The sequence below is a fragment of the Seriola dumerili genome, unplaced genomic scaffold (genome assembly GCF_002260705.1).
Source record: "Seriola dumerili isolate Sdu_G_001 unplaced genomic scaffold, Sdu_1.0 BDQW01000092.1, whole genome shotgun sequence".
Taxonomy (NCBI): Eukaryota; Metazoa; Chordata; class Actinopteri; order Carangiformes; family Carangidae; genus Seriola; species Seriola dumerili.
Window position 1 is genome coordinate 1,893,427 of NW_019174347.1, and position 21,692 is coordinate 1,915,118.

At 42.1% G+C, this 21,692-nt stretch overlaps 1 protein-coding gene across 1 annotated transcript in view; it reads left to right on the forward strand.

Moving 5' to 3' along the window:
* Positions 1–21,692, forward strand: part of bbs9 (Bardet-Biedl syndrome 9) — a 166,897-nt gene that overhangs the window by 18,714 nt on the left and 126,491 nt on the right. The window contains exons 7-13 of the mRNA XM_022746160.1: positions 940–1,024; positions 1,899–2,082; positions 7,384–7,513; positions 9,230–9,411; positions 9,748–9,824; positions 9,913–9,966; positions 10,079–10,181. Coding sequence (XP_022601881.1) covers positions 940–1,024; positions 1,899–2,082; positions 7,384–7,513; positions 9,230–9,411; positions 9,748–9,824; positions 9,913–9,966; positions 10,079–10,181 — 815 coding nt within the window. The remainder of the gene's footprint in view (positions 1–939; positions 1,025–1,898; positions 2,083–7,383; positions 7,514–9,229; positions 9,412–9,747; positions 9,825–9,912; positions 9,967–10,078; positions 10,182–21,692) is intronic.

Here is a 21,692-nt window from a genome sequence, read left to right on the forward strand (position 1 = left end):
CTGCGGTTCTGAGTCGCACTCAGTCGGGTTTGGAGCTGTCCGTTCATCCAGGTGTTAGAGAGGAGAAGGATAGATTCCCGCCAAGCTGCTTTGACTGCCAGCTTCTTACTGGAAAACTCCTGACGCTGAAGATGCCAAAATCAACTGACCACAGATCAGTCTGACTACTTTATCCTCAGCCAGTTGCCAACAGCTCGCTGATTAAAACTGATAGACCACAGTTCCGGGGAACAGCGGGTCAGCAGCGTGTTGACTGACCTGACAGAAGCTGTAAAGGAGAAGGAGAATATAAGACGCTACCTGTGGATATAGTTAATAATGAACATGTTCCACAGTGTTCGACTGGATTTAAATGTGAATAAATGATGTGTCCTAGGATTTCTGCCTTGGCCTTACAGACGGAATTACTCTCAGGAAAATTACCAGTGTTGTTGTGGTCTTGGGCTGGTGGTTAAAGAAGCAAAATCTGTAACCAGAGAGTCGATAATTTGAGTTTTTAGACTGGCTGGGGAATATCTGATGGGAATACTTAAATGAGAAATGCTCTCTGCGCAGTGCAAAGTGTCCATGAGCAAGGCATTTTACTTCCAGCTCCGCCAGCAGCCAACGCAGACCTACGGATTAAAAACTAAAGTGACTAATAGCTTGTTTTTCTGTCTGAAAGATCAGCCAATGTAGAAACTGAACAAAGTTTTAAACGTACAGGAAACAAAGTTATAAAGTTGACAAAACTCAAATCTATGAATTTACGAATGTGTGTAGATCTGGTACAATTATACATCTGAAATAACTTGGCGTGTGTGCAATAGCAGCCCACAAAACAGCATACGGCATATTAAACAGGGGGCACACAGACACTACTTCAACAGGAATGTGAATGTGATCCACAGACATGGTTAGGTTTGTGTAAGCAGGTGTTTGTGTCTCTCTTACTCTCAGGTATGAGACTCTGTCCGTGGCTACAGAAGCAGAGAGTCGACAGGATCCGGACCTGCCGCTCAAGACTGGAGGCAAGAGGCTGACGGTGAGTCCCAAAACGCAGCACCTACCAGAGATGCACTTAAAACTGACAGTGTGTGTACAATGAGATTGTGTTTTCGTTTTCTGTCATGAAAGGAGATTCAGCCAGAAATCCCTGGAACTTTGTTTTTCTCCAGTAAACAATAGAGAAATTTGTTCAAATTATTGGTTGTATGTGGGTACAGTTAATGACGGACAATTTGAATTCAAATAAATTGTCATTTGTGTATATATAAGTACTTAGTTGAACAAAATATTCAAATTCCACTGGTGCCAAAGATTAAAAAGAGTAGTGATGTACAAAAAAATGGCAGTAGAATCAAGAATGTAAAGGAGCATGATCAGCATGTGTCATTTACCCATAAACATAAATCTTATTGATCTTTGTAGGAGTTTTTAATGCTGGAAAATGTGTTAAATTTCATTCAGTCAAAATGTCATAACAATTTGTTCCCACAGATATTGTTGGACAGTTGGACACGAGCTGTGTTTGGATCATTGTCCTGTATAAAACCTCAGAATACACAAATATCTGAGTTTTCTCACAGCAGCACAAAAACACAGGAGCCACAGATGCCAATATACACAGACTACATGACCATATTCAAAGAGCTTAAAATGCATTTGTCCAGATTTCTGACCTGAACACCTCAGAAAAGAGATGGATTTCGGAGACTGCATAAACATTTTAAGAAGGGTGTACAGACAGTGTATGTGTCACTCATAGTGTGCGTCATGCTTATTCTTTTGAAACTAAAGAAATGAGGGTAGTGTGGTGTAAAAAGGATGTGTGTGTGTGTGTGTGTGTGTGTGTGTGTGTGTGTGTGTGTGTGTGTGTGTGTGTGTGTGTGTGTGTGTGTGTGTGTGTTCTCCTTCAGCCTGACTGGACGTTTGTCCTGGGAGAACAGGCCCTGGACCTCTCTGTGCCCTCCTTCTCCCACTCCTCCGCCTCCGTCTTCGTCCTGGGTGAGAGGAACCTCTACTGTCTCCGTGACAACGGTCAGATCCGCTTCATGAAGAAGCTGGAGTATAACCCCAGCTGCTTCCTCCCCTACACCTCAGGTAAACCAGGACGCTGGACGAATGGCTAACTATAAAGAGATATTTCACCTTTACAGTCCTTATGTTCCTCTTATCCTACAAGATTTTCTTTTTAGCTCTACTTCTGCCCACCTGATCCAGTTAAAGACTTAATACTGACTGGAGGATTAGTGGAAACAGATATATCTAGAAAGGGCTAACATCAAAGTGTGTGCACTTAACTGGATCAGCTGTGTAAAAATAACCTACGGGAAATGTGAAGGGACAATGGGAAGCAGAAACAACGTGTTTTCTTGCTAAATGAATGCTTGTGAGTACCAATTAGATTAGATCTTAAAGGCAGTGGTCAGATTGGAGGCGGTTCATTCCTATAGAAACACATAGGTCAGGTGTTGGCATCACTATTCACAGAGAGCAGGAGTTCAAAGGTCACAGGGCATGTTAAATCATCCTCAGGTAGAGCGCTCGCAGTTAATCAGTAATTGGCAGTGATAGAACTGAAAACAATAAAAGTTGTTGTTGTTTTTGAAGGATGTGGACGTGTGACGTTGTCTTTCAGAGAACTGAGCACAGCGTGTGCAGGAGTCAGTGTCAAATTTAGCCATTGCAGCACTGGTAAAGCTCTGATTTGTTCATCCTGGACTAAAGTGCAGGGCAGCAACACAAAACTCACCATGCATCAGTGCACCTGCCACAACCAAACGTCTGAAAGTAAGCGAACAAAATACACAAAAACAAAGCGCTCTGTGCCGTGGCCCAGTGCCACATGACTGGCTCAACAGGAAGCTGCCTTTGGCAGAACATGATGGAATAACTGGAGTAGCCCTGCTACACACATTAAAACACAAGTGAACAGACTACTGAACAATCTGTAGTACATAAACACATGGTGCAAGATGAATGCATAACATAATAAAGGCAGACATATAAACGTATACGATATATGTGCAGATGCAGTACATATAATATTGTGTATCTCCATATTTGGTGATTTTTAGATTTTCAAAGAAACTGATGGATTAAATGATCCTTTATGGTAAAGACTGAAAAATCCCCCCAAAAAATCTAGAACCCTTTTTATTATCTAAAAAACATCTCATGAAAAGTAACATTTTGCAGATGTACATCTGTGGATTAGATGCATCAAAGTTCAAACTGAAGCAAAGACAAAGCAATGTAGGAAATAAAAAGCTTCTGCAGTAGTTTCTGCAGTTATTTTTTTTAGATTTTTAACTAGGTAGTTTGACCAAAAGTGTCGGTTTGAGGTCATTTTAATGCTAACACAAAACAGTTACAAGATCGTATCGATGAATTAGGTAATAATGAATATGCAGGATATAATACAAAACCCCACAGGTGTGCGTTCGTGCGTGTGTGCTGTGTTGCAAAATGTAATGGGTTCCAGACTTGATCATGCAAGAGGTTTCTGTGTGTGTTGCACTAATCCCACTCTGGCTACAGATCTTGAAATGATCTCCACCTTCCACGCCTCTCCCGCTGTTAGAGTTGAAGAGGAATGAGGCGGGAAGTGTAACATACTGGTCTTCTGAATGTGGAAGTCAGTGTCACCTTCACTGAAAGGTTAAAAACCCAGCTTTGTACCTGACAGACAGTATGGATGAATTCTCTCCACTCCCACATTCAGTCTCATTATTCACTAATTAGTGATTAGCACTACATTCGTATCAAATTGCAGCTTGATTGTGGCCATTTAGAACAGGAGACATGAAGGCAAACACAAAAAAGTGCATGCACACTTGCAAGTTTATTCATTTTAGCCCTACACAGAGCAGGAAAGAGCCACCTGCTGATGTTTTGTAATTTGCATGATTATATCAGACTTATTTTAGCTGCTCTGGTTGATGTTGCGGTTTCAAACAGAACTAAAATGACTCAGAGAATCTCTCATTTGTTAACTTGAGACCTGTCTGGATCCTGAAAATCTTCTCATCTCGACTTGGAAAGTTTTATGGTATCTTTATTAACACATGTTTGGGATTAGAAAAAGAGAACATGGAGCTGCAATACAGCAGCTTTTTCCCCTAAAACATTCTTTGTTTCTGTTCATGTAATTTACCCTGACAGCCAGAAACAAAAACCTTATTTTTTGTTAGAAATTAAAGTAGTAAAATTGTATAACATTTATGTCATGGTTATTGACTCCAGCCTGATTGTTATCATCAGAAGCAACACTTATTATCCAGACATGGTTGGACCCTCCAGAATAGTGCTTAAATACAGCAGAGTAAAGACTGTGTGTATAACCCTTTCGAGCATGGAGCGATAAACAACCTTTTTTTACGAGCAACAAGAAATTTTCTGTCTGTTTCAGTTTATGCATCAATGTACCATAGAACCATTTTTGTTGAGAGTATTACACTTGATCTAAAATACACTAGAGAGCTGACGGACGGAAAGAGAAAATTGAAAAGGATGTGAGGGAAGCAAAAAATAGACTGGGGGAGGGATCCAGAGAGGGAGGATTGATGGAGGGGTCGTAAAAATGGCCAAGAGCTTTCTACCGATATCTGTTTTCAATTTTAGAATTAAAATATCTCGGCTTTCAAAGTGCCCGCCACTATCTGTTCCAGACATTATTTAGATTATTTAAATTACTCTTGGAAATTGGCTATAAATTCAATACATGATGTGCCAGCGCAACAAAAGAAGCTTTTATTGGGACATGATTCCTGTCAACAATCAAAACCGCATAAAACATCCCACATGGTTGGAAGTCAGACATACTCCTGGGACCCGGCTGCTGCTGCCGCAATCTTCCCTGTCCGTACTTCAGTTTACGGTGACAAGGCCAACATTTGGTGACTTAAGTGACTGTCGCAGCTGCCACCCACCGTTCAGTGAGGGTTTCTTTTTTTTAAGGCGCAAAGCCAAAGAAGCATTTCGTGGATCTCCATAGGACCGTCGTAGTTGCGAGAGCGGTGCAGGAGAGGAGGGACAGCAGTGATCTCTTGAGTGTTTCCTAACGCTTTCCTCCTGGCCTTCAGCCTCACAGCTGCCTCTGCTGGATCACTGCCCTCAGGCTCCCTGTCTGCCTCCCTCTGTCTGTCCATTCCTCTCTCTCTCTCTCTCTCTCTCTCTCTCAAATAACTTCATTGGCTCGACTGCTCGTCCCAAACACTCCACTAGACAAAGTTCAGCTCCGTCCTTCAAGCCACAATAAGATGCGAAAATCACTTCCTTTAGAAATAAAATTATATGATCCAAACGTCTAGAAACATGACAAACAACTGATGGATTCATTCACATTATAGCTGGTTTGAGTGATGTGCAGTGACGTGTTACACAACACTCACCTCCCTTTTCATTTGTGATCCTTCCAGAGACTTGTCTGTTTTTCCCCTGATTTGTCACTCGTCTCTACATAACAGTTTATAATTGTTATCTTTTGTAATGTCAAATCGTAACCACAAAGACAACATGTAGTAGGCGGAATCACTCAAGAGTGAGTAAACATTTCCAAAGGAGTGAGATGACAGATCTCGCTCTACTCAATCATTTTATGAGATTATTTATTTTTTGGGCGGCAGTTGGGAGGCACACAGGGAACACGTGGAGAGAGAGAGAGAGAGTTCGGAGTGGGGGGATAACAACTGTCCCCGGCTGCAATCAAAGTGGGGACGTTGGGGTTTTAGTAGTATGTAACCTAGGGGGTGTGGTAGAAAAATAGACAGGATAAAAGAGAGCGTTAGAGAAAGGAGGTGAGAACAGACAGGAGCATAAAAAAAGGAGAGGAAGAGCAGGAAGGTGAGGAATCTGAAAGGACCAGAGGAGGTGAAAAGAGGAGAAAAGAAAGAAGGATATGTCGATATAAGAAGAGGAAGGACAGAGGAAAGGATGTTAAAAAAAAAAAAAAAAAAAGGAGCTAACGTTTTGGAGATGCTAGATTCGACCTTTATAATTAGGTTGTAATTATAATGCTGATGCTGAGATAGAAGGTGTGTGTTTGCTTTGATGTGGCACCGACACACACTCTGTCATTTTGACCCCTGCGCTGTACCACCCTGCTGTCCGCTGTTACTATATTATAACTTGTGTATTCAACTGTGTGAGTGTGTGCGTGTGTGAGCGTGTGTGAGCGTGTGTGAGCGTGTGTGAGCGTGAGCGAGGCGTGTTTGTTTTGCGTGTGGCCGTCACCTCAGATCTCGCTAGGTGGTAACCGCACCATTGGTGGGATCAACTGGACATGTGCGACTGTGTGAAACATAAGTAGCAAAACATAAGTAGTATTTATATTTAATGTTTCAGGCCATGAGTCACAGGAGAAAGTGTATATGTGACTTCAGTTATACACCTACGAAAAATGAGCGTGTCTTAAAATGAAAGATCGAGATGACAAAAGTCTGTATTCAAACCAGATGTGAGATGTAAAGAGATAATTTTTCTTTATGGGAGAGCACAAGTTTCACTCATTTCTAAAGAGCAGTGCCACCCACCTCAGGAATCTGTTACTTCTGTGCTGCATGGTCGTTGGATTTGTGAATACGCGCCACAGTTTTCTAAAAATCATAGACAGACCCTTTGAATTTGTGCTGCTGTAAGTTTAATCACAGCACAGTAACGTTTGTATGACATAAGTCCTGCTAACAAGTATGTAGCAGATTTTAAACCTTATTTGGGGGGTTTGAACTCACAAAGAAATCTTATTTTATGAGTGAAGATGAAACGAGATGTGGCATAGCAGTGGTATACAATATATACTACATGGCTTGTTTAAACCTTCTACCTGGGACTGATAACATAAACCAATAAGTGCAGATGACATATGCAAATCCACATGCATATTTACACACTTACATGCCAAATGTAAGTGAAAGGAAAGGATGTTTCTCACTGTATGAAGCACTGAATGGCACACCAACACTATGGTAATCTATGTCAAGCTCAGTGTTTAAAGTGGGGAAGATTTATTCATTCACAAAGTCTCGCTGAGGTCAAGATCTCCTGAGAAGACTTGTCCAGTCCTGAGTTTGATAAATTCTATGAGAAAGCCGTGAAATTTCAAATGCGCTAGTACAAGAATATAAGGTGTGATTGTGATATATGTGTTCCAGCTCTACTAAGGTTGAATCCAGACATTAATCAACCAGGAAGGAAGGAGATAAAAAAACAGTCTGCTTCACTCTTCACTCCACAGTTTTCTATCACATATTTTACTAAGTCTCTTCCTCAATTCATTCTTTGGTTTTAATAACGAGAGCATGACCTTTGTCCTGGAGCCGTTTTTGTACATTTGAAATTAGTTTAACAAGAGCACCGTTCTTCTGCAATCTAACAATTCATTTTATTTTTGTTCCCCTCCAGTGACGGATGGCACCACCAACCTGTTGGTAGGTAACCACACCAACATGCTGCAGGTCTACCAGGATGTGACTCTGAAATGGGCGGCCCAGCTCCCCTTTGTGCCTGTGGCCGTTCGCATCTCCAACTTCCAGTACGTACAACCCTCGACCAAAAAAAAAACACAGATTACAGACGCGTATCAGAGGAAACGCTGAGGGGTCTCCGACAGGAGAAACAGTAGAGGACTCATCACTGCTACTTGAAAGAAGGACAAGATACAAACCTAGTAGACAATGCTGCTGTGTGTCAGATGTACAAACACGCACACTCACACAGAGCAGGTACGCCGTTGTCTTTATCAGCTTGGGAAATCCAGTGTGCTACTTTTCACGGGAAATTACCCGACAATGTCTTCCAGCTGGCCAATCGGAGCAGAGCGGGGAGGGGCCAGCTGTAGCCAATAAATCAGCTTTTTCCAAACAACTCCAATCAAACCGCAATTTGATACAATTACAATGCAAAACACAAACATGGCTGAAAAATGATGTGGTTTCTCTGTGTCTATGTGTGTGTGTGTGTGTGTGTGTTTTAGATGCAGGAGATAGTGTGTGTCTGGATAGCTGTTTGGTTTAGTTTGAGGCTTTGTTATTTTAAAGCACTTGATAGTCATCATGTTGTTCAGTGTGTTGGCAGGACACTGCACAGAGTGTGGGAGAGGAACACACACACTCACACACCACTACACACAAAACAAATACACACAGATACTTGCTACAGCTTACTGTGGCTATCAGTAATTTACAGCAGTGCTCTGGGAGTCTTTGCTTTGATATTTTTGAGACGGTATTGAATTTTATTACTGGATTCTACAAAGCCCGGATTAAATGAGTCAGACTGTTTTTGGGCTTCTAATCTTCTTCTAGTCTTCAGCAGATAGAGGTCTTCACAAGTCCAAATTTGGACCCAGTCTGAAACAGACCTGTGGAAAATCAGAACCTGAAATGCATAAATGAATGTTCCCAAAAGATGTGAAAGGGCCTAGGGAGTATTACACCTCATCAGAAATGAAGTTGAGCCATAGGGAAGGAATGGAAACAACAGGTTTTGGATTCGACTTTCCGATCGACCTGCAGTTATATTTACTTTACATTCCCCACATAAATCGCTATAATAGGTGTTATATACTGTAGTCTTTAGTGTTATATAGTATATAACCACAGCTCACATCCCTAACAGCAGCTGCCGTGTTTCCTCTTGTCTATTTATGATCAACTGTTTTTCTGCGTGTGTGTGTGCGTGCGTGTGTGTGTGCGTGCGTGTGTGCGTGTGTGTGTGCATGCGTGTGTGTGTGCGAGGGTACGTGCGTGTGTGTGTTTCCGCTGCAGTTAAAGTGAAAGTTTTATGCCCCCTCAGACGCCCTCCTGTGCAGGTGGTGTGGAGTCGGCTGCTGCTCTAGACCTGAACCTGTGTGTGTGTGTGTGTGTGTGTGTGTGTGTGTGTGTGTGTGTGTGTGTGTGTGTGTGTGTGTGTGTGTGTGTGTGTTGCCGTCTCCTCCTCACTGGACTAGAACTACAACACATCTGCAACCAGTTAATACACACACACACACACACACACACACACACACACACACACACACACACACACAGTTAAAATACTTTATTGCATCACTCAGCGTTTTCTTGTCTTCTCCCTCTTTCCATCTCGTGTCCAAATCACAAACTGACACTGAACTTTGTATTTTGTTTCCCTCAAAGTTTTAAACAAACTGTAAAGCAACAAATACTGATGATGAACTCCTCTCCTCTCTTCTCCTCTCCTCTCCTCTCCTCTCCTCTCCTCTCCTCTCCTCTCCTCTCCTCTCCAGGGAGCTGAGGGGAGTGGTGGTCAGTCTGAGTTCGGACGGTCACCTCCTGTGCTCGTACATGGGCACAGACCCCTCCTTCTTCTCCACGCCCAAGGTGGACGCCAGGGAGGCCGACTATGAGCAGGTGGACGCTGAGATGAAGAAGCTGCAGAAATTCATCAGAGAGGTCACCAGGACTCAAGGTGGGAGCCCAAACGGAGACCCTAACAACTGATAGCAATGAAGTCGCAGTTAAAGTCACATGTTTACCTCATTTACTTTTTGAATGAACTCTTAAAGTCTGACAAACAGCCGGATTCAAAATCAGTAAAACTTAATATCTGAGTAGCTCTAATCGGAAAATTTGAGGGATTTTTGCTACTTAGTTGTAATTGATTCATCCTCTATCAATCCAATTAATGTTTTCAGACTTAACAAATTACAAACCATCTTAAGATGTTTGTTTAAAAGTATCTAATCACCTGTATTTGTGAAATATTTCAGTAATTTGGGATAAAACTCCCTTGTTGTTGTTTCAGATATCCTCCCTAAGACTGATGCTGAGGAGGACCTGATTGTTACAGCTGCTGTGTCCTCCAGCATGGACAGCCCATCGGTAAACACACAATCACACACATTTTCTACCATATGAACACACACAGTAGATACAGTAGATCCCTCACTCTCTTTGTCTCTGGCTACAGCAAGCTCTGATCCAGGATGCCGGTGGTCTGCCCGTCCCTTCAGTGACCATACAGGTGAGCTGTACTGATGACATAACATACATCAAGACCAGAATTTGTCCTCTCTGTCCCTCTTGTCTCGCACCCCTTCTCCCCGTCTCACCTCATCATCGTTGTCTCTCTCCAGGTGAAGGTGAAGGCCAGTTGTGTTATGCAGGCCTCTAAGATGACAGTCGGCGTCCAGCCTCCTCTGGCCGTCACTCAGGACCAGTTTGCCCTCGAGCCCATGGGTCAGTCTATCGCAGATTTTCTTTGTGTGTCTGTGTGTGTGTGTGTGTGTGTGTGTGTGTGTGTGCTCAACTTTTGCAAATTTCTCAAGAGTTGAATGAAAGTAGAAACTATTATTAACAATATTTAGTTGCTATTTTAGTGGATGACTGACTAAAGGGTCAGTTCAACCACAGTTTACCCAGATTAGCAAAACATACTTTCTTTATTTAAGATGATATCTGGTGTATTTGCTCAGGTTTTGAGAAAACTGTCTCAGATATTTCTGTCTCTACTGAGGATTTTGTGCAACATGAAGATTATTAAATTAGATTATTACACTTTTATGAATGAAAGGTGTTAAGATTCAAGGAAAATAAGGCCCAACGTTTCATAGCAAAGAAGGCAATTTGATAGTCTAGTGAGAAAGTGATTGTTGAAAGAGAAAGACATGAAGGCAAAATGATGTTTCAAAGAAAATCAGTAGCCAGTGTTTCTGTAGTTAAGACGGCCTGTTCAAAACAGAAAAATACAAGGATGAATCACTAAACTAACTCAAGTTTATTTTAAGGTAATGCAGCACTGAGCTTTTTTATGCAGCTGGTGTTGTGTAAGATCTTTCATCATCTCATGTCAACAATCACTTTTGTTTTTCCAGCCTTTCTCTTTCACTCACTCTCTCAATCACACAGACACACACACCCATATACGCAACACTCATTTTTTCAGCTTTTCTTCTCTCCTTCATCACATCCTCCTCCACATTCTGAACACACACACACACACACACACACACACACACACACACACACACACACACTGGCAGCGGCTGACTAAGTGAGTGAGAGGTGTGAGTGTGGATGTATTTGTTCAGCTCTTATCAGTCTTTCTTCTGTGTGCTCTGTCGTCTGGCTGTTGGGGGAGATTCGGTCACCTCGACCAGACGGCGGTGCGTTTGATCTGAATCACCCAGACTCTACGCACACACAACCTCGCAACCCCAAACACTGATATCTGCTGTCGGCTCGTTAAAAGAACATCACCCATCCTGTAACACAATGTTAACCATTCGCGTTGAGCTGTTACACAACTCCGCAGTTTCCTCCGTTTGACTCTCTCCACCTTTTTGTGTGCATGGAGACGTGGAGTAAATTTACAGAGTGTGTAATGCAGACCAGTTAGGGGAGGTTTTTATCATATGCTCCTTATAGTACCATGATAACACACTGTGGCTCCGTCTGTGGCCCCATTGGGAGGGAAACCTCTAACCCTGGCGGTGTTGGTGCCTTGCACTGCCTGTTGGTTTACATGTGGAGTGGGAGTCCTGACTCTGGCTGATGAACACCTGCAGGTTGTTTTCTATGGTCTGAAGGACCTCTTTTTTTCCTTCTTCAGCAAAACAACTAAATTAAAGACGTTTTCAAACTTACAGACTTCGGCAAACTCAAAAAAAATTGGACAAGGTTCAACCTAAAGCTGGAGTTCACATTGCAGTTCTTTGCAGTGAGCTTGAATTGGTTCACACTGGATAGTGAAAAAAGATTTGGACAATTATTGAAATATATTATCCTCTCACACTGGAAGTGTGCCTCACTTGCTGGTACTGTTGGTCATGTTTCCAGGCGTGATTGGTTTTAGTTGCATCGGCAAAGCATCGAGTGTTAACATAATGACAATCATCTTCTTTGTTTAAATAAATTCCATGTTTCATGGGTATGATGTAGATGGAATACGGTGTTGGCATGGACGTGCGTTTCATCAATCATGAATCATCAATCCATGTTTAAAAAGGATTCTTGTGTGTGTAACCAAACCTACAATAATGACTCCTCTGAATGGATCACGCACCAAATCTAACAACACCCTAAAGGAAAAAAGAAATGCAGCCAAGTATGAACAAACTGCTCCAAGCGTGAGTGGTGTCAGTGTGGCTTTACTGGGGCAGTTTCATCTTTTTGTAAAATTTCTAATCCAGAGTAAGCTTGGGTGATTTCCAAAATTTAATATCTCAATACAGTCGAGCCCAAATATTGTGATATCGCATTTAAAAAAAAATATATATATATAAATATATTGTTGTATTTTATATCTCAGGTTTTTGGGGTTTTTTTTGTAATATATATTATATTATTGTATTTTATGTTTCAAATATAAGTGATGCCGCCACTAAACAGCAGTTTTATTTGTCGAATGACGAGGTAGTCAAATGTCAAACGAAAAGCTTCAGGTTATATTAGCAGAACATGGCCGGTGTCTGCAGTTATTTTCAAAGCCGTCTACACAGTCGCAGAAGCTGGCTAAGCACCAGAAAAATGTCATTTCTTTCCTCCAAAACTGCACCATACGTTCACTGAAACCGCCATCCATCACAGATGAGCGCTCGCTAACTTTTTCGAGAAGTACCAGTATGGATTGTGAATTTATGATTTCAAGATGTGAGCCGCATTCTCAGGCGAGTGGAACACCATCCATTTACTCCGAGCCCTGAATCAAACTGACCACTGCTTTCCCATGATTCACGATGCGTCTATGCAGAAGTGTAATGCCTTTTACCACAGTGCATTCTTATCTGTAATATACTGTACATGACCTCCACAACTGTTAATGCAAACATGATGCACTTTTTGCACAACGCACACAATATGTTTCCTGTAAATTCTTGTCAGCTTCCTATTTTTTATATGACTTACATTTCATGTTTTGACCTACACATTTTTGGGTTTTTTTTTGCTTCAATATGTCCATGTCTATATATTCAACACGTGATGCTTTCATTTCTTGTTTTAATCTACACTTTTCCACCGTGTTTTCATTCAACTGTATGGAACATGTAGATTGTCTGAAGTCTGTATTCCATATTTCTTGCAGCTGCAGCAGATTCATTCACAGCACATTCACTGTGTTTACATGCACTTAATGTAAATAAACATTATTGTATGTAAAAAAATAACCATCACACGTATGAGAAACCTGTTTTCTGTAATTGGGGCAGACCTCCCCGGTTTCCAAGGGCAACCACAACGTCCCTGCTTTGGAAAAACAGTCAGTGGTCTTACCTGGAAGTTGTGGTATTTTTGTTATACCACTAGTTTCTGGTGTGGTGTTAAATGAACACTGGTGATCACACAGTCAACAGTGAACTTTTATTACTTTTTACAAGACTGTGTGTTTTTAGACACTTTTGTGGTGTCAGTATGAAGCACACGGGTACAGTAACATACGATACATTACACGCTATCATGATTGACTCGTTTCTTATGGATAACTTCCCACCTCATGAATTAACATGAACTGTAAGCTGGAGAAAAACTTGATAGTTTTAATGTTTGAATAGACAATGAAAGAACAGACAGAAACTCAAACTTAATCAAAAGGAAATTCATTGAAGAAGATGCCAAAAAAAAAAAAAAAAGCTTTGGGGTTCGTCCGGCTGGTTTGGTTCTGCAGAGTTTTTCTCCTTGGCAGACGTAGCGCTCAACAATTCACTGTTTACATGGAAGATCAGAGGCTGTGACTCACTGCACCGTCACATTTGCACCACTAAAGAGGAGCTTTGTTTACACGAGTTTAGGTAGCGGTCAAACGGGTCAAATTCAGAAGCCTCCCTCGAGCAGACACTCAGACAGTTACACAGACACACACCCGAGTTACATAAATACTTACACATCCATATCCATGGACACATAAGCATAAACACATGTACATGTCACCAACATACTGTTTAAATATAGACACACACACTCGAAGTAAAGTAGCTGCTTGTGTGTGTGTGTGTGTACATGTAATTCTGTCGTGTGGACAAACTTTGGTTTGAAACCATCGTTGTGAGGACGTTTTGGTCCTCACAACTTCAAAGGCCTGTTTGAAGGTTAAGACTTGGTTTAAGGTTATAAGTTAGAATCAGGTTTAGGTACTAAAATCATAACTAAGAGTCATGCATTTCTACTGGAATAGACTTGATGATATTTACTCTTTTTTTTGTTCAGGAGACAAATATATTTACTTGACATATTTGCTGAAAACGTCATTCACCACTGAAAGTCACACAGTAATACTTAGTAACTAACAGATCTAATCAGCGGTAGACCAGCAACTCCTGTGTTCTTCCAGGTAAAATCACTGTTTTAGTCAATGGAGTCTGGTGACTTTGAACAGAGCGATAAAACGTCTGTTTCGGGTTAAACAAAAAAGGATGTGATTCTTTAACGGAAAGGTCTGTTTCTGTCTCTGCAGGAATCCTCTCCATGATGTTGTCAGTCACTTGTAATAACAATCTGAACGTGTCAGTGGCAACAACAAACATTTAAGTGCACTGACTTTGACGTGGATCAAATGCCCCGTTTTTTTTTTACATTGAAGCAGCTATTTAGTGGTTACGGGGTAAACTGTTCTTGCTCAACAGTGGACCAATTGCAAAGATTTTTGTCAGTATCAATCATTTACAGCCCAAAACGTGGGAAAATAAGGTTCAAATCCTTATCCTTTACTGTTAGAGGAGATGGTTTTTGAATCGCCACAATTGTGGGTTGCAGTTCACCGACAGGAGAGATCTTTTAATAATAATGTTGTCACTTCCCTCACTCCTTATTGTAGCAAATTTCTTCTTGGTGTACGTGTACACAGCTACAAAATTCCCCCTGCAGTTATCATCAATCAAAGGAAAGTGGTCAACAGTGACACGGGGGTAAAGATTGAGGATTACGGTTACGGTTGGGGGTTATTTACAACTCTCAGGGTCAGGAAAGAGGTTTAAGTTAGGTGTTAAAGTATAAATTTAATATTCACAAAACAAGACAAACATAGAATAAGCAAGAATACACTAAATGACCAAGTACATTTAAAAAAAATAAATAAATAAATTCAAGGTTGTCCATAAAATTGGTACATTGCTTCCATTCCTTGTAATTTAGTGGGTAGGACGTGAGGGAATGCATGATGTCATGAAGTGTCCTCACAACTATAGAAAGATGTGTGTGTGTGTGTGTGTGTGTGTATGTGTGTGGGTGTGTTTACGTCACACTCTTTTGTCTTCCTGCACACAGAAATCTGGCGCTGCTTTCACCAGTCAATCAACAGCTCTCTGCTGCGAAACATGAGAGCTACAACACACACACACACACACACACACACACACACACACACACACACACACACACACACACACACACACACACACACACACACTTTCTGTATTCCGTTTTCTTTCTCTCCCTCTCTCCCACCTAAGTGACCCCTCACTGGCCTGCTTTGGCCCAGCATGGCCTGGCTCAGCTCTGAAGCTGCAGGACCACCGTGGCTGACCCTGGTGGTCATTTGGCCCCAAACCAAGTGTTTCACATCCGTTACCGCCCTGGAAAATTAGGAAAAAATAAATTAACGGAGACTGCGTAGATTTTTAATGAATGTGTGGACTTGGCTCGGAGGAGCTGGATCCCAGTCACACGGCCAGAGTTTATTTTGTGATTTTGTCCAGAAAGTTTCTCCCCGGTTTGTGGGTTGCAGGTGAAGAGGCCGAGCTGTAGATGGAACGCTGCCTGGTGTAAACTGTATTTAAGTACAGTATTTACAGTGATATGAACCATGCAGACTATCACCAGTAAAAAAAAATAACAGACGACTTCCACTACTTTCCACTACTACACTAGAAACATCTTCCTCTGCCAGGAAAAGTTCTTCCATACTCGCAAAAGTTGCAACTCTTAACAGCCCAACGTATGTCGTTGATTGACATGAGCTGTGGATGCCGCGATCATGTTTTTTTTGACACCTACACCGATCATCTATGAGTGAGATGGCGTACGCTCTGTCAGTCTCACGCACTTTGTAAAAGTTCCACACGGCTGTGCCGGCGCATTGAACAAGGTGGGAGGCGGGACGACAGGACTACAGCCAAAAGTGCTTTTCTCAGCCGCAGACACCGGAGTATTAACCACGGGTGATCGGTTTTAAGGTGATCGGTGACCGTCATAAAGAGGGAGAAGAGACATGATGGTTTTTCCAATGGGGATTTAGTAAAATAGCATTTTAAATATTATTAACTCATTGCCACATTCATTACCATCATTATTAAGAATAAGGAAATAAGCAAACTTCATAAAATGGCTGCGTAATTCTCATAGCATGTTTTTTTCTCTGGTGCATATAAACCCTGAACTTCCCTTTTGCTTCTGTTTCTCCTTCACATTTTTTTTTTATCCTGATGTCATCTCATGACTCATTTTTTATTTATTTTTTCATAATATAAACAATACAGAATAAAAAGAACAGAGACAAGTAGCAGTGACAGAGCCACAGGTGTTATGGGAAAATGTGGCTGCAATTTAGAGAAACACTAGCAACACTATTACCAACAACACAGCCGCTGTGACACCTCCCCCGTCTGGTTTTCATCATCGCTTTATCTCTGTCTGTCTGTACACTTACTCTCTCTCTCACCTGCTCATTTTCTCCTCCTCACACTGATATGTATATCTTTACACACACTTGCACTGATGTAAGTGTGTGTGTGTGTGTGTGTTCAGTATAAGTGTGAATGTCAACTCAAGCTTATATCCAAGTATCTTTGCAGGGATTTGTCACAAAGCGCTTTACATAAAACAAAAGATAATAAAAGTGATGAAGCGTGTGTGTTTGCGTGTGCACGTGCTGCTTAGTGTTGGGGGTGGGGGGGTTGTGTGAGGAGGAGGAGGAGGGAGGAAGAGGAGGGGAGGTAGCGCCTCCTGACTTTTATTGTTATTCCAGTTTTTATTCGTCTCAGATGGCGACTCAATCCCCTGTTCACCACACACTGCCTCCTTTGTTCTGTCTCTCTCTCTTTTCTGCTCTCCCTCCCTCCCTCCCTCCCTGTCTCTACCCTTTTCTCTTTTCCTCCATCCACCTTTTCCTCTCTCTGCTTCCTCTCTTTCATTTGTCATGCTGTGCCCCGATGTCTTTATTTTTCCCTCTCTGCTTCCTTCTCCTTCCGTCTTTCACATTCCCTCTTTCCTCCAGCGCCCGTCTCTCTTTAAATCTCCCCCATCTCTGTGTCGGTCTGCAGCGCTCTTCCTCTCCTCCATCAATCACGCGCACATTACATATTCATTAAACATGTTTATGTTCGTCAAAGTAATGTATTTCATCATCTTGGTGTCAGCACCAGATCTCACGTCTCGTATTATTACTTTCTCGGTTTCACAGTCAAATAGAAACCGGTCTTCGCTTTAGTGAGAGTTTCATGCATATGTGCACATATAGATTGTGTGAACGTGCACTTAAATGGGTTATATGTGCAGTTAATTGTTGCACGAACCATTTCACCACGACATGAATCATTTTTCATCTGTTTTGTTTTTTTAACAGTGGAGCCAACGCAAACTGGTGTCAACTGACCACAGCTGCCATGTTTCTATTTTCCATTACCACCAAATTGATTTTTTTTACCATTAGTGTGAACCGGTCTGCTTAATTTTTTTTAATGGTCATGTTGCCAAACCATCATCCTCATCATCATACATCATGTGGAGCTCTAACCAAAACATTCAAATCCAGAAGAGTTTTGAAAGTAAAACTCACTTCTGTGTGTCGAACATTTTATCTCCAAGTGAAGATCGGGTTAGTCGTGTTTAAAGACAGACCCTACACAGCGATCCGACCTGATCCTGAACTGCAGAGGTCAAGGGTCAGTGTTTAACACTGCACTGATGGTCACCTCAGATTCCCTTGTTTGAGATGTGTGATTACACATACACACACACACACACACACGCACACACATATATTCGTACACACAGGTAAAGCAGCGGCAGACCAGGAATGTCTCAGAACAAATTTACCCTCCAGATTTGTTTTTTCTCTCCATGTTTTGCTTTTTATATTATTTGCACATGGCAAAGAAAGGACACATACACACACAAGCACACACATGCCCCCTTTCCCGTCTCCTTGTGCGGTACAGATCCCCATCTCCACCCCTCTTGACCTGTAACCTCCTCCAAACAGTCGGTAGTCGCTTTAACCTGAGCTGTCAGTTACTATAACCTGAGGCCTGAGGGTAGCTGCAGCACTTCACCACACAGACACGCAGGAAGACGCGGAATCAAACAACGGTTCTCGGTGCGACCCCCGAGACCAAATCTGCACCACAATACAAAGCTCTACTCGTTGCAGTAATTTGAATGAAACTTGCATCTTTTTGCGCCTCTTCTCCCTGGGTTCCACTGTGCGTGCAACACTGGGCCCAAAAAAGTCAAACGGAGGAGAAACGTGCAGTTCGAAATAAGACAAATCAGTTTAAGCACTACAGTGAAAACAGAGCCTATGAACTGCGTTAAGAAATTATTCTTATTCACATTTTTCAATGGACAGAGAAAACATATTGCTTGTTTTTTTACACCTGTTTTTTAAATTTAGGGAAAAAAATGCGATCTTAATTAAAAAGTGAGAATGGGGAAGTAGGGAGGGAGTGAAAGTAAAGGAAGGGAACAAGGTAGAAAGGAAGGAGAATATCAGTGCTCATATACTTTTAATTTAAAATGTTTAAAGTGGCTATAATAAATGTAAAAAGGAGTTTCTCATCGTGATGAACCTGTGGAGAATTATCAGCTGAATCTGCAGCTCTTCTCGCCTTAACGGGGCTTCGTAATGAGCTTTGGCTCATTTTCTAAATGTGTGGCTGCACCAGACAGTTAGAGCATTTTTAGGAGCATTGAGTAGCGAGAGAACATTTCCCTCAGGAGATTCTCAGGATTTCAGGATTTGGTAGACACCAAAAACGGAGATTAAAGGAGAGGAAATATTGGACTTAAACACAAATCCAAGGTTCACCATCAACTTTAGAGGTGATTATTTGTCAATGTTGCGGTCAGAACTTGTTTCCACTGTCCCCAAGTGGTCCAAAAAATCATTGACTACTCCACACAGGGTGTTTCTTTGGAGCAGTGCTTGTGCGTATCTGCAAACGACACCAATAATGTTGCTTAGTGGATATTCTTTTTCATCCTCCAGTTGCACATAAAGCACACTGGCAAGTACGTGAACAAAGCAGCCACGTATGTGCTCTTAAAACTCGAGTATAAATAGTTATAGAGGGGAATTCACGGAGAACGAGAGAGAAGGTGGAATAGAGGGTGAAAGTGAATGAGAGAGGGGAAATACCAGGAGAAAACTTGTAGTATGTGTAGAAAATCAGAGTAGTGCTCCCTCCTTCTCTTAAGAGGAAATGGAGGGAGGAACCTGGGGATAAATAAGGTGCAGAGGCAATGAAAAGGTGGCAGAAAGTTATAAAAACACAACTGTTGAGGATGAGAAGAAAAGAGAGAGAGGAGGGAAAAATGAGGTAAAGAAGGAGAGGCAGTAAAGTGGGGGATTTCAGGCTCCTTTGTGGAGTTTGTTTTAGTTGGCGGTGGTGTTAATGGGTTAATGTGACGGAGAACACTGGGACCAGTCTGAACAGTCTCACTGGGTCGGACCTCCAGGTCACAGAGACCGACACGTTACCTGGAGCTCACGCGTTCGGCTTCCACGGCAGCCCCCCTGACCTGTCCAGATGTGCCCGAACGTATGATGACAAGCGGGGGAGAAAAGAGACAGAGATGGATAGAGAGGCAGAAAGAGAAAGAGGAGGAGGAGGAGGGATTACTCTGTGTCTTCTTTGGTGTTGTTTGTTGGTCTTAATGGGCCTGGGAACACTTAAAGCACTTTAACCAGTCTGACCAGTTTGACCTCCAGGGCACAGAGGTTAAAAGCCTTCTGCTGACAGACAGGAGGGAGCGAGGGGAAGAGGAGGGGAGAGGAAGGTGAAACTAAAGGAAGGTAGACATAAGAAGGAGAGGCAGTAAGGATGCAGAGGAGAGGGAGAAAGGAGGGAGATGGACGGAGACAAAGGTGAAGAAACCGAGAGAACACACGAGGAGAAGGAAAAGGTTGAAGAGTAGAGGGAGGGTGGAGTGTGTTTGTTAGAGCCTGACCGATTATTGATTATTACAAATATCCTGGTAACACCATGTATTTAACAAGAGATCACAGCACAGAAATCCCAAAACGTTTCATTTAATGTTCATTAGGTGCGTTGCGACGTATAGGTGTTGACGATAACAGTGATATTTAAATAATGGAATATTGATATCGATATTGATATTGTGTTAATGATGCACAGTTATGGTCTCAGACTCTCTCTCTCTCTCTCCACCTCCATACACTCCTATCTGACTCTTAAGTTTGAAGTTTGAAATCCACTCGTGAACCTATAGAACGGGTTGAAATTAATATATAATCATGCTTTTCATTTGTTTCTGGTGTCTTAACATATATACTATATTCTTGTTTGTGGTTGTGCAGTAATGAAACAAATTGAAGCCGCAGAGGTTCAAGGTTTAAGGGTCAGAATGGTTTTTATTATACAGTCGGGAATTGAACAGTTAAATGCATTGAATTGATATTCAGAATCTGTTGGTGTTCATTGGTCGTACAGATGGATAGAGGGAGAGGATGAGAAAGGTATGACACAGCCAAAGATGAGGAGATAGAAAACGAAAAGAGGAACTGAGAGGGAGGGAGGGCAGAGGAGGGTGAGGAGTGTGGGAGAGGGGAGGAAAGAGAAGAAGAGAGCGAGGGGAGGTCGCACTGTCAGGGCGTCTGACAGAGAGAGGAGAAAGTCTCTCTGCTTTTTATCATCTATCTTCTCTTCTGTCTGTCGGGGGTGTCGTCGTCTCTCTTTTCTTCTCCTCCCATCCGTCTTGCCTCCTGCTCTGTCTATCCTCAGCTCAAGAGGAGTTGTCGTGTGTATGTGTGTGTGTGTGTGTGTGTGTGTGTGTGTGTGTGTGTGTGTGTGTGTGTGTGTGTCAGTTCTTTACCGTCCTAATGATTCTAATGATTTATAAATTCACAGTTCACATAAATTCACATATTTTCAGACACACTCCTCATTTTCTTTCATTACACATATACACTTTTTCCATGGACACACACACACACACACACACACACACACACACACACACACACACACACACACACACACACACACACATACACATACTTGGGCTTCAATCACCTGTAACAGGTCGAGCTCAGGAACATCACGCCCCATTACACCACCACACCACCCTGTGTGTGTGTGTGTGTGTGTGTGTGTGTGTGTGTGTGTGTATATGTGTGTGTGAGACTGCATGAAGCCATTAGCTGTAATATATCCTTTCCTCTCTGTCTGTATTTGATCCCTGCTTTTTCTCTCCAGCTTGTTTGCTCTCTCTCTTTCTCTCTCTCTCTCTCTCTCTCTCTCTCTCTCTCTCTCTCTCTCTCTCTCTCTCTCTCTCTCTCCCTCTCCCTCTGTTAGTTTTGGGGTATTTCAAGGGAAGCTACAAGTCATCACCCCTTTCCCATGCTACATATAATTTCAGTATTGTGTGTGTGTGTGTGTGTGTGTGTGTGTGTGTGTGTGTGTGTGTGTGTGTGTGTGTGTGTGTGTGTGTGTGTGTGTGTGTACTTGGATTGGAGTTAAAGTTCTGGTTTATGTTGTTAATCCTCTGTCCTCACCTTGCCTGGAGATGTTTAGCGTA